This window comes from Dendrobates tinctorius, unplaced genomic scaffold, assembly GCF_039654945.1.
Source record: "Dendrobates tinctorius isolate UK_male_01 unplaced genomic scaffold, ASM3965494v1 ptg000019l, whole genome shotgun sequence".
NCBI lineage: Eukaryota > Metazoa > Chordata > Amphibia > Anura > Dendrobatidae > Dendrobates > Dendrobates tinctorius.
Genome location: NW_027361687.1, coordinates 66697501 through 66712427, shown reverse-complemented (window position 1 = coordinate 66712427; position 14927 = coordinate 66697501). Strand labels below are relative to the sequence as shown.

At 45.7% G+C, this 14927-nt stretch overlaps 1 protein-coding gene across 1 annotated transcript in view; it reads right to left on the bottom strand.

Annotated features, from left to right (window-relative positions):
• The window catches only part of LOC141083024 (uncharacterized), a 45805-nt gene extending 39602 nt beyond the window's left edge, over nucleotides 1–6203 (bottom strand). The window contains exons 1-4 of the mRNA XM_073567170.1: nucleotides 6087–6203; nucleotides 2802–3122; nucleotides 1518–1838; nucleotides 960–1076 (exon numbers count right to left, since the gene is read on the bottom strand). Coding sequence (XP_073423271.1) covers nucleotides 960–1076; nucleotides 1518–1838; nucleotides 2802–3122; nucleotides 6087–6132 — 805 coding nt within the window. The 5' untranslated portion in view covers nucleotides 6133–6203. The remainder of the gene's footprint in view (nucleotides 1–959; nucleotides 1077–1517; nucleotides 1839–2801; nucleotides 3123–6086) is intronic.
• Nucleotides 6204–14927: the final 8724 nt, after the last annotated feature.

The window sequence follows — 14927 nt, the reverse complement described above, 5'->3', positions numbered from 1 at the left end:
CCGTGCAGTTGTGCCTTTCCCCTTTGAAGAAAAGTACCCCCAAAGTATGATGTTTCCTCCTCTATGCTTCATGGTTGGGACTGTGTTCTTGGGTTGTATTCATCCTTCTTCTTCCTCCAAACACAGTGAGTGGAGCTGATACCAAAAAGTTCTATTTTGGTCTCATCTGACCACATGACCTTCCTCCCTGCCCCTCTGGATCATCCAGATTGTCATTGGTGAACTTCAAACAGGCCTAGAAATGTGTTGGCATGAGCAGGGGAATGTTGCATGTAGTGTGTTACTAACTGTAATGTTTGAGACTGTCTTCGTAGCTCTCTTCAGGTAATTGACCAGTTTCTTCCATTTTTTAATAACTGTGCCAACAGTTGTTGCCTTCTCACCAAGCTGCTTGACAATTGTCCTGTAGCCCATCCCAGCCTTGTGCAGATCTACAATTTTGTCCCTTATGTCCTTAGACAGCTCTTTGGTCTTGGCCGTGGTCGAAAGGTTGGAGTGTGATTGATTGTGTGGACAGGTGTCTTTCATACAGGTAACGAGTTCAGACAGGTGCAATTAATACAGGTAATGAGTGCAGAGTAGGAGGGCTTCTTAAAGAAAAACTAACAGGTCTGTGAGAGCCAGAATTCTTGCTGGTTGGTCAATTACTTATTTCATGCAATAAAATTAAATTTAATTATTTAACAATCATACAATGTGATTTTCTGGATTTTATTTTTGAATTCTGTCTCTCATAGGTGATATGTACCTATGATAAAAATGACAGACCTTTCCATTCTTTGTAGATGAGAAAACTTGTAAAATTGGCAGTGTAGCAAATACTTATTTTCCTTGCTGTATAAAACTTTTAGAGCTGGGAATACCCCTTTACCCAATTGTGTACTGGGATACTCAGTCTTGTTTGGGAGAATTAGTGACCATGTCTAATTTTAGCAGTCAATTCCCCACTTAATTCTTACCGGTGAACTGTTGTCTCGCCTTGGCGGTCTTCGCTCCTGTGCTGCCCCTCACACTCACTGGTGAGGTTGTGGTTGCATTACTGAAGATGGAGATTTGCTCTTCTAAATATTGGTTTTCTATAATAATATGAATTAGGAAGAAATCTTAAGAAATAGTTCAATTAAATGGTTATTAAAAAAAATTGAAGTTATTCTCTATTCATGGGACAGAGGACATCTTGCTGATCGCTGGGGCTCAAACTTCTGGGACTTTCAATCATCTTGAGAATGAGGCTCTGGAAGCCAGAGGTTAGGACTCTGCAGCCCTGTTTTGAATGGAGAGGAGGTGCGCAAGCGCAGCCTCCATTCCATTCATTGTGTATGGGATTGCTAAGCACAGCACTCAGTTGACTTCATCAGTCCCATACACAATGAATGGAGCGTAGGCTCCAGTGTCCTGGTCTGCTGACCACAGTTGATAGGGGATAATTTAATTTTTTGGGAATAATCCTTTAGCCAAAATGTAGGCACCATTTAAATAAAGTTTAGACTGGAGATTATTAAATTAATCTAACCTACCATATATCGTCAGATTGTAGAACTGAGCACACTGGCCTAATGTTCTCCTCAGAACACTGCCTTTATAGGTTCCTCGATCTTCTCTGGTTAGTTTTGTTATAATTATCGACCCACTGGCTGTAACGTTTATCCGTCCATTATAGAGTTGGCTTCTGATAGTAACAGGTTTCCCGGGTTCTGTCACCGCAAATATACTTTTATCTCTGTAGGTCATCCACGTGATGTCCTGGACCTCCATGTGTGTTATGGAGAACGTCACCTCACCTCCCTCCATACTGGACACATGTTTTGTTTCCTCGCAGATTTGTTCATTGGTCAAACCTGGAACAAGAGAATTTTGCCTATAGAAAATGAAAATTATTGCAATTTTACAATAAAATATAAAGCAGCGCGGAAATGAAGATGTCATTGTATTTGCACAACGAAAAGCCTGCCACATGGGATGGCTAACCAACGAAAAAGATAACATATCTCACTAAAATAATAAAAAGTCTACCTCTGCCAAGTAAGGTATAACCATAGGGGTTGTTGAGATGGCCCCCCGTTTGCCATACTTAGTTTTTTAAGAGATTTTTTTTCGAGGAGATTTTCACCAAAATCCTCCTCAAAAACTGCTTCAAAAATGCCCGCGAAGCTCTTCGAATGTATTTCTTTTGGAAATTCTGTTTGCTGATCATGTAAGGGTTTTTTTTAACTTAAGTTGAGTTTAAGATGAGTTGAAATATACTTGGTGGAAAAAAATTAATGTGTGTCACTTCTGTGAATATAACCTTGAAGGAAATATCTCTAAACTAGGCACTGTCCAATAAAAAGCCTGCAAAGAATGCTTTAAGAACAAAAATAAAGCTTACAAAATTGCTTTGGGAAAAAAAGTCTCCTTCAAGAACGCTCTAGCGTATGTGCACACAGCATCATTTAGTTGTCGCCACAGCTGCATTATTTTCCCTGGCTAAGTTGCTTATGGCGGTTGTTTTTATGAGGTGGCTTCACCCACGGCTGCATCGCTGTTCATGCCGAGTCTCCGCTTGTGGCGGGTTTCACTCTGCACTATTAAATATGCACAAAACCTAAGGCACTGCGCACATGACTCAGTTGACTTCATCAGTCCCATACACAATGAATGGAGCGTAGGCTCCAGTGTCCTGGTCTGCTGACCAGTGTCCTGGTCTGCTGACCACTGTTGATAGGGGATAATTTAATTTTTTGGGAATAATCCTGTAGCAAAAATGTAGGCACCATTTAAATAAAGCTTAGACTGGAGATTATTAAATTAATCTAACCTACCATATATCGTCAGATTGTAGAACTGAGCACACTGGCCTAATGTTCTCCTCAGAACACTGCCTTTATAGGTTCCTCGATCTTCTCTGGTTAGTTTTGTTATAATTATCGACCCACTGGCTGTAACGTTTATCCGTCCATTATAGAGTTGGCTTCTGATAGTAACAGGTTTCCCGGGTTCTGTCACCGCAAATATACTTTTATCTCTGTAGGTCATCCACGTGATGTCCTGGACCTCCATCTGTGTTATAGAGAACGTCACCTCACCTCCCTCCATACTGGACACATGTTTTGTTTCCTCGCAGATTTGTTCATTGGTCAAACCTGGAACAAGAGAATTTTGCCTATAGAAAATGAAAATTATTACAATTTTACAATAAAATATAAAGCAGCACGGAAATGAAGATGTCATTGTATTTGCACAACGAAAAGCCTGCCACATGGGATGGCTAACCAACGAAAAAGATAACATATCTCACTAAAATAATAAAAAGTCTACCTCTGTCAAGTAAGGTATAACCATAGGGGTTGTTGAGATGGCCCCCCGTTTGCCATACTTAGCTTTTTAAGAGATTTTTTTCGAGGAGATTTTCACCAAAATCCTCCTCAAAAACTGCTTCAAAAATGCCCGCGAAGCTCTTCGAATGTATTTCTTCTGGAAATTCTGTTTGCTGATCATGTGAGGGTTTTTTTTAACTTAAGTTGAGTTTAAGATGAGTTGAAATATACTTGGTGGAAAAAAAATAGTGTGTGTCACTTCTGTGAATATAACCTTGAAGGAAATATCTCTAAACTAGGCACTGTCCAATAAAAAGCCTGCAAAGAATGCTTGAAGAACAAAAATAAAGCGTACAAAATTGCTTTGGGAAAAAAAAGTCTCCTTCAAGAACTCTCTAGCGTATGTGCACACAGCATCATTTAGTTGTCGCCACAGCTGCATTATTTTCCCTGGCTAAGTTGCTTATGGCGGTTGTTTTTATGAGGTGGCTTTACCCACGGCTGCATCGTTGTTCATGCGGAGTCTCCGCTTGTGGCGGGTTTCACTCCACACTATTAAATATGCCCAAAACCTAAGGCACTCTGCACATGACATCTTTTTGCTGAGTTCTTGGAGCAGAAATTGAATGAAAACACTGAGGAATTTTGAAATTTAGAGGTGGACTTTTAGACTTTCTGCCAGTTTCTGCTCCATAACCTCCTCGAAGAACTTGTGTGTGTGGTAATGGCAGGTACGCGGGATGCAGTGACGAGACGCGAGACGGATTGAACTTTAGGCAGTAACTTTTATAGATTGGTTGCTTAGGATAGCCCTACCAGCATCAAACAAAATAACAGAAATCATCCTCGCAGGGACCCAATACAAGCGAACACTGGTAAAGAGAACACGACTACTCCGGCAATGGCCGGTCACTATAGGGCCGCGGTATGGCCGACTACGGGTCCTTAGTTATATTATGTCACTTATCCGTCCTGACATCCCTCGGCGTCCTGGAGGATGGTGCTTCGGCGTCGCAGCCGCTGGGCCCAGCTGCTGAGGCTCTGGCGTAGTCTTCGAGCGTTCCGGCGCCCAGGCGAAGCAGGGGCACATTAGGCCCTAGAAGAGTTCCATGGCAGAGTTTCCCCCAACAAAGGCAGAGGAGTACCGCCCGGGAGTGGGAGAGTCGAGGCCGCAGCCCCCGAACCGGGGCAGGCAGCGGCGGTGCGGAGTGGCGGTTGGTAGGCCACCGGCGCAGCCAATGGCTGCACTAGGGAGCCCGCAGCGGGCGACGGCCTGGCCCTAGCCACGGACTGGAGCGGGGCGGTGGCTGCTGCGGGCGGCAATGGACAAGCCGCAGCCGTGGTCGGGAGTGGAGCGTTAACGGCCTCGGGCAGCAGCGGGCAGGCCGCAGCCTCGAGCTGGAGTGAGGCGGCAATGGCTGTGGGTGGCCACAAGCAGGCTGCAGTTGCGGGCTGGAGTGAGGCGGCAACGGCCGCGGGTGGCTGCGGGCAGGCCGCAGCCGCGAGCTGGAGTGAGGCGGCAACAGCCGTGGGCTGGAGTGAAGTAGTGGTCGTCTGTCGGTCGACTCGGCGACGTCTCCCTGCAGTCCACCGTGAGTCTCCCTCCTGTCACTGTCCTGTTCCCTGGTTCTGGCTCCCTGGCGCTCCCACGGTCTCCTGCTCCTTCTTTCCTGTTCTGCTGACTCACTCTGACTGGCGTCCTCCGCCCCTTTTATATAGGCTCCTCCCCCAACCGTCCTGTCAGTCTCAGTGGTCCATCTCCTAACTCTGCTCCCCAGAAACAAACTCCCTAGGAACCTAGAAGACGGTCCCCTTGGTTCCGGCCCGGACACTCAGCGGGGGGGCCTTCCGCCTACATGTGCATAGCTTAAAAGTATTTGCACACGGCTTCTTTCCACCCAGAATCTGCTTGAAAATAGCACCACAAAAGCATTCCATGAAATGAATATAGTGCACGGCAATGTCATAATGACATTGCAGTGCAAATGTTCCATCTTGATGGAAAAATGTCAAAGTCACTAGCAAAGCCGCTTCAGGAAATTGACCACCGAAAAAACTTGGTGGCTACATTGCTGCAGCTGCAAAGTCAAATCTACACTGCTGTGCACATGTTCAGACTTATGCAACTTATTTTAAACACTTTAAAGCAGTTAAAAGAAATGACATGACATCATGGAGGATTCAGCTAGGAAACCAACTCTGTACTTAACAGTATAGAATGAGAGCCACCCACACTAGAGCTGCTGCAATAGCGTTGATAAAGCCATAGGCAATTTTAGGCATTTTTTTAAGTGGACCTGCTCTAAAAACTCTTAGAGAAATTCTGTGTGGACATACAGTAATATAATAAGAATAATGATTTTTTTCCATATAGTGTTTATTACGTAAGCCATTGTTTTCCAGATAGTGGCTTGAGAACAATATATGGCTTACGGCCAAGTAAGTATTGTATTGTAGTGGCACCATAGAGGTCATGGATAATGTGTGCAAACTTTAAATCGCTGTGGAATATGTTAGCACTATATAAAAATAAAGATTATTATTATTATTGAAATGTGCTTAGGATCAAAATCATATCATCTCCAGTTATTATTGGGGTATAAAACTATTCAGCAATAACCATGGACGTTAAAGCTGGAGGAGGACATTATGGACAAAAGTAAAGAAGCTTACCTTCTTCCCCAAGTCAATGTTCAATCCAATGGTAAAACAGAGTTTGTCAACATAGTGAAGCCTCATTTGAAGCTAGTCTTCAGTTGAAATGATTTCTTATGATTTCTTAGTACTTACCTTCCCTAAGGTAAAGGAATATCACGGAAAATAATAGATGTTCCATGTTGTCCTACGTTAAAGTGCAGATAAGTGCCGCATCTTTCACTTCCTAGAAGAGACTACACACAATGTTAGTTACATTCTGCTTTTTTCATGCTCCATCCACCACAACCACAGCCTATAAAAAAAAAACCATCAGACCAATATCTCAAGAAAGGAGAAACAGGTGGAGTTTATTCATTAGTGTAACACCGTCCCATCGTGGAGATGTTAACTAGTGATGGGCGAGCAATAAAATGTCCAGGTTGAGCAAATTGGAATGCTCGGGTGCTTGACGCGAGCAACGAGCCGAATGTAAGTCTATGGAAAGCTTGAGCATTTTTACGGAAGCCCCACCGGCGGTCTGCAGATGGACTAAAAATTGCTGAAATCTATGGGAACAATGCTCAAGGGACATGGGAACAGGATGGGGAAGACCCCAGGAAGCATTTCTGACTCCCAGGTCACTGTTGTGAACAATGTTGTCGGAGTCTTACGCCACTTTTACAGACTCACAATAAAACATACAAAACAAAACCAAAATGGATTTTCTTGGGAAATATGTTAATTCACATCCTTTCCAGGGTAATGACTTGTATATAAGGTAAGATAAGTAACCAAAAACAAAAATGCTCCTTCACACCTTGGACTATGTTCACACGTAGCGTTTTTGATGCATTTTTGAACTTTAGCATTGCTTACAACCAAGAAAAATGCATTCACTGGGAAATGTCATTTAAATATTTTTCAACCTTAGCTGGCCATGTGGTGTGTGACACATCAACAGACACATCCTGTTTCATTTATGAAGGAGGGACTCTGAAAGTCAAAAAGCCTATTTTTATAGGGCAATCAGGCGGCCTATACTATTACTAAAGGGCCAGCAGGCGGCCCTCACTATTCTTAGAGAGCCATCAATCGGCTATGTTTTGTTCCTATTATTAAACAGTTGGTCTCCTATACTGATAAGAAAAAAAAGTTTGTTCCAGCTCCTTTAAAAAATTTTATCCTTTAATGATTCCAAAAAAGTTTTCACACAATTAAAAACTCCACAGACAGTGTGCAAATATGAGTGCAAGTGACATATTTCGATCTATTACAGATCTTTCTCAAAGCTCTGCACTTACTGACATACAGAAACATTTAAACGCTGCACTTGCCAATCAGGAGGAGCTCAACAGCATTACAATTTTTCTACAGGTGTGTGGTTTCGCTGACTCTGACTAATAATAGGTTCCTGATATGCTTTGGCAGTAGTGTTTTAAGACAGACAAAATATATAACAACAATATATACATAATAAAATTTCCCCTCAGGCGGCCCTCACTATTCTTAGAGAGCCATCAGTCGGCTATGCTTTGTTGTTCCCAATTATTAAACAGTGGGTCTCCTATACTGTTATTGCTTATGCAGTGAATGGCAGGGCTGCCCAAAATTTGGACGCACTCCAATACTCTTTTGAAGAGACGTGCAGGAGGGCCTCCTGAAAACAATGGGAACATTATTAGGAAATGGGTCTCCCATACTGTTTGCCTATGCAGTGAGTGACAGGGCTTCCCAAAATTTGGACACACCCCAATACCACTTTGAAGAGATGTACAAGAGGGCCTCCTGAAAACAATGTTTCCATTATTAGGAAGTGTGTCTCCCATAGTGTTTGCCTATGCAATGAATGGCAGGGCTGCCCAAACTTTGGACGCACCCCAGTACCATTTGAAAGAGACGTGGAGGAGGGCCTCATAAACCAATGATCCCATTATTAGGAAGTGGGTCTCCCATACTGTTTGCCTATGCAGTGAATTCAAGGGCTGGCAAAAACTAATTTTGACGCACCCCAATACCCCTTGGAAGAGACGTGAAGGAGGGCCTCATAAAAAAATGTTCCCATTAGAAAAGAGTCAGTCTCCTATACTTGCAATGCCAATGCACTAAGTGTATGGGCTGACAAACATTTATCCCGGGGGGGGGTATACATGAACATACTGCCTGAAAATTTTTTTACAGGCATCATAAACACCCTTTAAAAAAATTATGTGGGTGTTGCATCATGGACCACGATCACCCTGGTGATATGGTGGTGGAGGTTGAGGATGAGAAGGAGGAGGACAACAGCAAATAGCCCAGGTGTGGGTGTAAAGAGGTGCATGGGAATAGACCTCCCAACAAAAAGACACTGCATTTGAGTTTATGTTACGCTGCTATCATACGGTGGTGTTGAGAAGTCTGGCCCAATCCAGCACTTGTTCATTTTTATAATCATTAGCCTGTCAGCATTTTCAGTTGACCGGCGGATGCACTTATCAGTTATAATTCCACCAGCGGAACTAAAAACCCGCTCTTATAAAACGCTAGCGGCAGGGCAGGCCAGGACCTCCAAGGAGCAGAGAGCCAGTTCATGCCACGTGTCCAGCTTGGATACACAATAATTATAAGGCACAGAGGAATCACGGAAGATGTTGGTATGGTCAGCAAGGTACTCCCTCAGCATCTTCCCAAACTTTGCACTCCTTATGAGAGTAACCTGCGCCTAAGGGCCTGTGCGATCAGAGGGTCTGAGAAAACTCTCCCAGAACTTTGCCAGTGTTCCCCTGCCTCTGCTGGATTGGCGTTATGTCTCTCTCACCTGTACTCCTTTGTTGTCCAACAAACTGTGACCTCTGCCATCAGCATTTTCAGATGGGAATTTTTTTTAATAATTCCGCAACAAGGACCCTCTGGTGCTGCCCTATTTTAGTAGACCTGTTCACCTCGGGAATAAGAGATAGAAAGTTCTCCCTGTAGCATGGGTCTAGAAGTGTCACCAACCAGTAATCACCCAATATTTGAAGAATGTGAGGGTTACGGGAAAGGCAGCGTAACATAAACTCAGCCATGCGTGCCAGACTGCTAACAGGCAAGACTTCCGTGTCCTCACCAAGAGGATGACTGACCATGCTCTCCTCCTCCTCCTCCCTGTCCTCAGGCCATCCACGCTGAACAGATGGTATGAGAGTTGTGTAGGTAGTTCCATCTATAGCGCATGAAACAAGCTCCTGTTCTTCCTCCTCCTCTTCCTCATTGTCACCCAATCCACAATGGGATGAAATGAGACTGGGCTGTGTAGAATCACCCTGTATGGTTTCTTGCGCCATCTTATCATACTCTGCCTGCAATGAATCCTCTTTGATTGTGAGCAGAGAGTGTTTCAGAACACAGAGAAGCAGGAAGGTGACGCTAATTATGGCTTCATCGCCACTCACCATCTTGGTGGAGTCCTCAAAGTTTTTGAGGATAGTACATATGTCTGACATCCATGTCCACTCCTGAGGTCTTATGTGTGGAGACTGAACTGAATACTGACGGCCTTGTTGATGCTGGCAGTCAATAATTGCCCTCTTCTGCTCACAAATCCTTTTCAACATATGCAGTGTAGCGTTCTCGGTGAGCCAGAAGCTGGAAATGCTGCTGAAGCACGGCAAGGGCGGCGGAAGCTCTAGCTGACTTTCTAAAATGGGCACACAGGCGGCGTACTTTGACAAGCAGCTCTGGGTAGGTTTTCAGAAACCGCAGAACCATAAGGTTAGCACATGGGTCAGGCATGGTACATGTGTGAGCTCGCCTCACCTCAGAGCCACCACCAGGTTCCGGCCATTGTCACACACAACCGTGCCTGGCTGTAGGTTCAGCAGTGTCAGCCACAGATCTGCCTGCTCTTTCAGAGCTGTCCACAACTCTACAGCATCGTGTGATTTGTCACCTAACCATATTAGATTCAGCACAGCCTCTTGCCGCTTGGCTGAGGCAGTGCTGCAGTGCTTCCAGCTTGTGACTGATGTGGTCATTTCGGAGAAAGAGGCTGAAAAGGAAGAGGATGAGGTACAGGAGCAGTAGACTGTGGGGGCAATCCTCATCGTCGGGAGGATGTGCTCCATCCCAAGGTCCAACTGGATCCCGGCTTCCACTATGTTAACCCAGTGTGCCGTCAGCGAGATGTACCATCCCTGACCACAAGCACTTGCTCATGTGTCCGGGGTTAGGTGGACCTTCCAAGTAACTGCATTGTTGAGGGCATGGCTAATGTTGTGGGACACACGCTTGTGTAATGTGGGGACGGTACACCAGGAAAAATAGTGGTATCTGAGGATCGAGTACCGAGGGACGGCTGTAGCCATCAGGTTGCGGAAAGCTTCCATCTCCATGATCCTAAAAGGCAACATTTTGAGCACAAGCAGTCGCAAAATGTGTGAATTTAATAGTCTGGGTGTAAGGAATTGGCAGAGAACCTCACTGCTTCCCTTCTCTCCTAGTTGCTGATTCTGTGCACTTTCTGTGATACCCGAATGGTGTACCTGTGTGTTAACATATTAATGTGTAATGCTATGTACCTGTCACGGTTCCTGGAGTGGACCCACTGGAACGTGGTACCTACCCCCCTAGGCGAGCTAGCCAGGTGGAACCGACCCCTATACAAGGACCGTTAGGGGCAGGCCCGGGGGGAAGAATACCACGAAAGCTAGTACCAGAGGGACAGCTCAAAGGAGACAGTGAAAGCCAGGGAAAGCACAAGGAACGGGGAAGCTAGAGGATGAAACATGGAGCGGGAACGGGAGAGCAAGATCCGGGCTCTTGTGACCAAGGAGCGAGACTAGAACCAGGACCTCGGGGGATCTCGGGAAGAAGCAGTCCTGAGAGAGAGCAAGGCAGGGAGAGGGTTAAGCAAAGGACACACGACACACTGGGCGGCGCCCCGGGAGCGGGACAGGGCAGAGCGCACACTCGGAAGCACACCAGGAGCAGGACAGGGCAGAGAGCACACTGGGAAGCACACCGGCAACTGGACAGGGCAAAGCGCACACTGGTAAGTGCACCGGGAGCAGCACCTGAGCCCAAGGAATGTATAATATAAACCCAACCAGGCCCGGATTGATAATCTGCCGAGCCGGGCAGATATCCGCTGGGAAGGAGGCTCTGAGCTACAAAATGGGCCGCCGGCCCTGTAAATCTTCTGCACAGGCCCTGGTGCACGCGCGCTCTCTCGGTGCAAGTGCTGACCAGGGCCGTGGCAGCCCGCGTCAACGGCCCTAGTTAGTGCGAGCAAGCAGGAGAGCACACGCACCAGGGCCTGTGGAGAAAAGCCCACCACCGTGTTTTGCCACTCTGGGTTCAGCCATTCTAAAGGGGGCATGACGTGCAGGAGAAGACTGGCCAATGAGCATCAGATTGAGAGAAGAGCTGATTGGCCAGTGCTCCTGTCCTCCAGCACTGCCCGCCACTGAGGGACAGAGCCTGCGACATGCGACCAAGCTACAAGGTCAGCCATATCTATCTGTGTGTGCTCCCAGGGAGAGCTAGAGAAACAGCTCAATTCTCCATGGTCACATCCCCTCCTCTGCTCCACAGCCCCGGCAGAGGAGAGAGCGGGGGAGGTGCTGGGAAAGTGCTGCTGTGAGCCGGAGGAGATGCACATGTATGTCAGCCTCTCCTGCAGCACAGAGGAGTGTGTTATGACTGGGTCACTGAGGAGGAGAGCAAGACCAAGCAAGCCACAGAAAACCAGAGAGGTTGGTAACTAAGCGGATTGCAGACCCCTGATCCTATCCACACAACTAGCAGTAGCCGTGGAGCGTGCCTACGATGATCCTAGATGCCTCGGCACAGCAGGAGAGCTAAATAAGCCTAAAGCTAGAAAGGGGAAATCTAAACTGCCCCAGAGCAGACCCCAAAGGAATAGATAGCCCCCAACATATATTGGCGGTAAGACAAGATGAAAACACAAACGCAGATAGGAAAATAGACTCTCATATATTGGCGGTTAGACAAGATGAAAACACAAACGCAGATAGGAAAATAGACTGATCAAACGATGGGGCCCACACTGACTAGACAGGACAGGAGAGGAAAGACACTGTCTACAATCATGCAAAAAACCCTGCAAAAAGGTCCAACACGTCTGATAGAAAAAATACTGAAGTCGCACGACTTAGCCCACTATATCAGCACTCTGGTATATTCTGAAAGCAGAGCAAAAAGAGTCCAATCTAAAAAGGAACAAAAACAAACTGGCACAAGCAGTAGCAGCCGGAGCTGGCTGACCAACACAAAACTGAAATAGACAAAACTAGTCAAATGTGAACAATAGCAAAAGAACACTTAGCTGAGCATGCAGGGACTGAGCTGGAAACTAAGACCTCAGGAGGCAGGAAAAATCACCAGCAGGGATAGAGGGAGTCGGCTGTCTTAAATCCAGTCTGAAACCCCAGATCTCCAATCGTCCTCCTCATTATCAGGTGGTAAGCCTCTGTTAATCAGATCAGCTCCATTACCTCCAGTAACCGCCAGAGGGAGCCCAGAAAGAGAACTCGCAACCCCTCTGTCAATATGACCAGCTCCACTACCTTCAGTAGTAACCAGAGGTAAGCCAGAAAGCGAATTCACAACAGTACCCCCCCTTGAGGGGTCACCGAACCCTCATCCACGCCACCAGGTCGATCAGGATGGGCCCGGTGAAAAGCACGAACCAATCTATCGGCATGAATGTCAGAAGCAGAGACCCAAGAATTATCCTCCTGGCCATAACCCTTCCATTTGACCAAGTACTGGAGTCTCCGTCTAGCCAAACGAGAATCCAATATTTTCTCTACCTCATATTCCACATTGCCTTTAACCAATACAGGGTCAGGAGGCGCCGCCATAGGAACTACTGGCTCCACAAACCTCTTCAACAGAGATTTATGAAACACGTTATGGATCTTAAACGCAACTGGAAGAGCCAATCGAAAAGAAACAGGATTAAGAATCTCCAAAATCTTATAAGGTCCAATGAATCTTGGCTTGAACTTTTTAGACGCAACCTTCATAGGAATGTTCTTTGACGACAACCAAACCATATCACCCACTTTAAACCGGGGACTGGAGCTGAGCGAAACGGGTCGGTCAAATTCCTAAGTTGCCGACTTTAGCTGAAGTCGGGTTTCATGAAACGAAACCCGACCATAGCGTGAGGTCGGCCATGAGGTCGGCGACCAGAGTGCCAAAGTCGCGTTTCAAATGATACTTCCAGCGCCCTTTTTCAGCCAATGATGGAGGAGGCACACTGTGGGCAGCGCGATGACATGGGCAGCGGTCACCACCATCTTTGAGAAAGGCATGCAAGTGATTATCTTGCTTTGTGTGGCGTCACAGGGGCTATAAAAGGGCGTGCACGCCAACCGCCATCTTACTTCTGCCGATCTTAGCATTAGGGAGAGGTTGCTGCTGCTGTTTCTGAATAAGGGAGAGCGTTAGGCAGGGATGAAGAACCAAAAAACTGCTTCTGCTGGTAGCGATATTCACTATACAACACAACAGTTTGTGTGCAGTTGGTTATTAGGCTGCTTTATAAGGCTTCCTGATAGCTGCATTGCTGTTTGCACACTGCTGTGCAAACTGCTTTTTTAAAAGCAAAAATACTTTTCTTCCTCTTTTCTGTACATTTACCAAGCGTTCATTTTTCCACACTTTTGTGTGCAGCAGTCCTGCTTATTAGGCTGCCTGCTGCCATACTTCGACTGAGAGCATCATTGTCAGCCTCCTAAAATCTCTAGGGAGATTCAAATTCCCAACAATACTATATACACCTTGTACCTTGTCATACACCAGCCTATTTCAGCCTGTTAAATTGAGGTGTAATCTATAGTGGGCCTGAGATAATAGTTCAGCCTCCTAAAATCTCTAGGGAGATTCAAATTCTCCCCAAAACTATACACACCTTGTACCTCAGGGGCTGGCTGGCACTTTTCAGCCTGGGGGTGGCAATCACAAGGCAGTGGCCCTCCAGTTGCGGTGCTTTTGCCCTGCGTATCTCTGGCTGCTGCATTAAAGCAGCAAAGATAACAGGCTTTAATAATAGGCTGGTACATAGACATGGGAACAGAGCGGAGCTTGCTGAATATATATGGGAGCAGAACCAAGCTTGCTGCCTACATAGAAGCAAGCTGACTACATAGACATGAGACCGAAACCAAGATTGCTACGTAGATAAGGAAACTGACTGGAGCTTACTAAAGAGATATGGGAGCAGAACCAAGCTTACTACAGAGATATGGGAGCAGAACCGAGCTTACTGCAGAGATAAGGAAGCAGAATCAAGCTTACTACAGAGATATGGGAAAAGAATGGATCTTACTGCAGAGATAAGGGAGCAGAATCAAGCTTGCTGTCTACATAGATACTGTAAAAGAAGCAAGCTGACTACAGAGATATGGAAGCAGAACCGAGCTTACTCCAGAGATGTGGGAGCAGAACCGAGCTTACTAGAGAGATAAGGAAGGAGGACAGAGCTTACTACAGAGATAAGGAAGCAGAACAGAGTTTACTATGTCTAATACAAGATACAGAAACAGAACCAAGCTTATGGCATTCATATTATACCAGAATCTACATTACTACATCGATACAGAACCAGAACCAAGGTTACTGCTTAGATATGGTACCATAACTGAGCTTACTTACAAAAACATACATACAACTCCAGAAACATGGACATGTAAACACACAGTACGCAGGGGCATTGCTAGGGTCCTTAAAGATCAAGTGCCCAAGCCCCAAAGTGCATGTCGCCCCATAAGACTAACCTTTAGCCATTTAAAATAGCATGTATATATAATTACAGTATATCACTGTTGCTACCCAAAAACACACAATGCAAAGACCAATATGATCAATATTACTACTATAAAAGGCCAAAACAATACGTCTGCACAATGTCCACTCTACTATCACCACCACACCGTAAATACATAATATAATATGACCATTACCTCTAAATAACAAAACACTCTATTCAAAGACCAATGACACCAC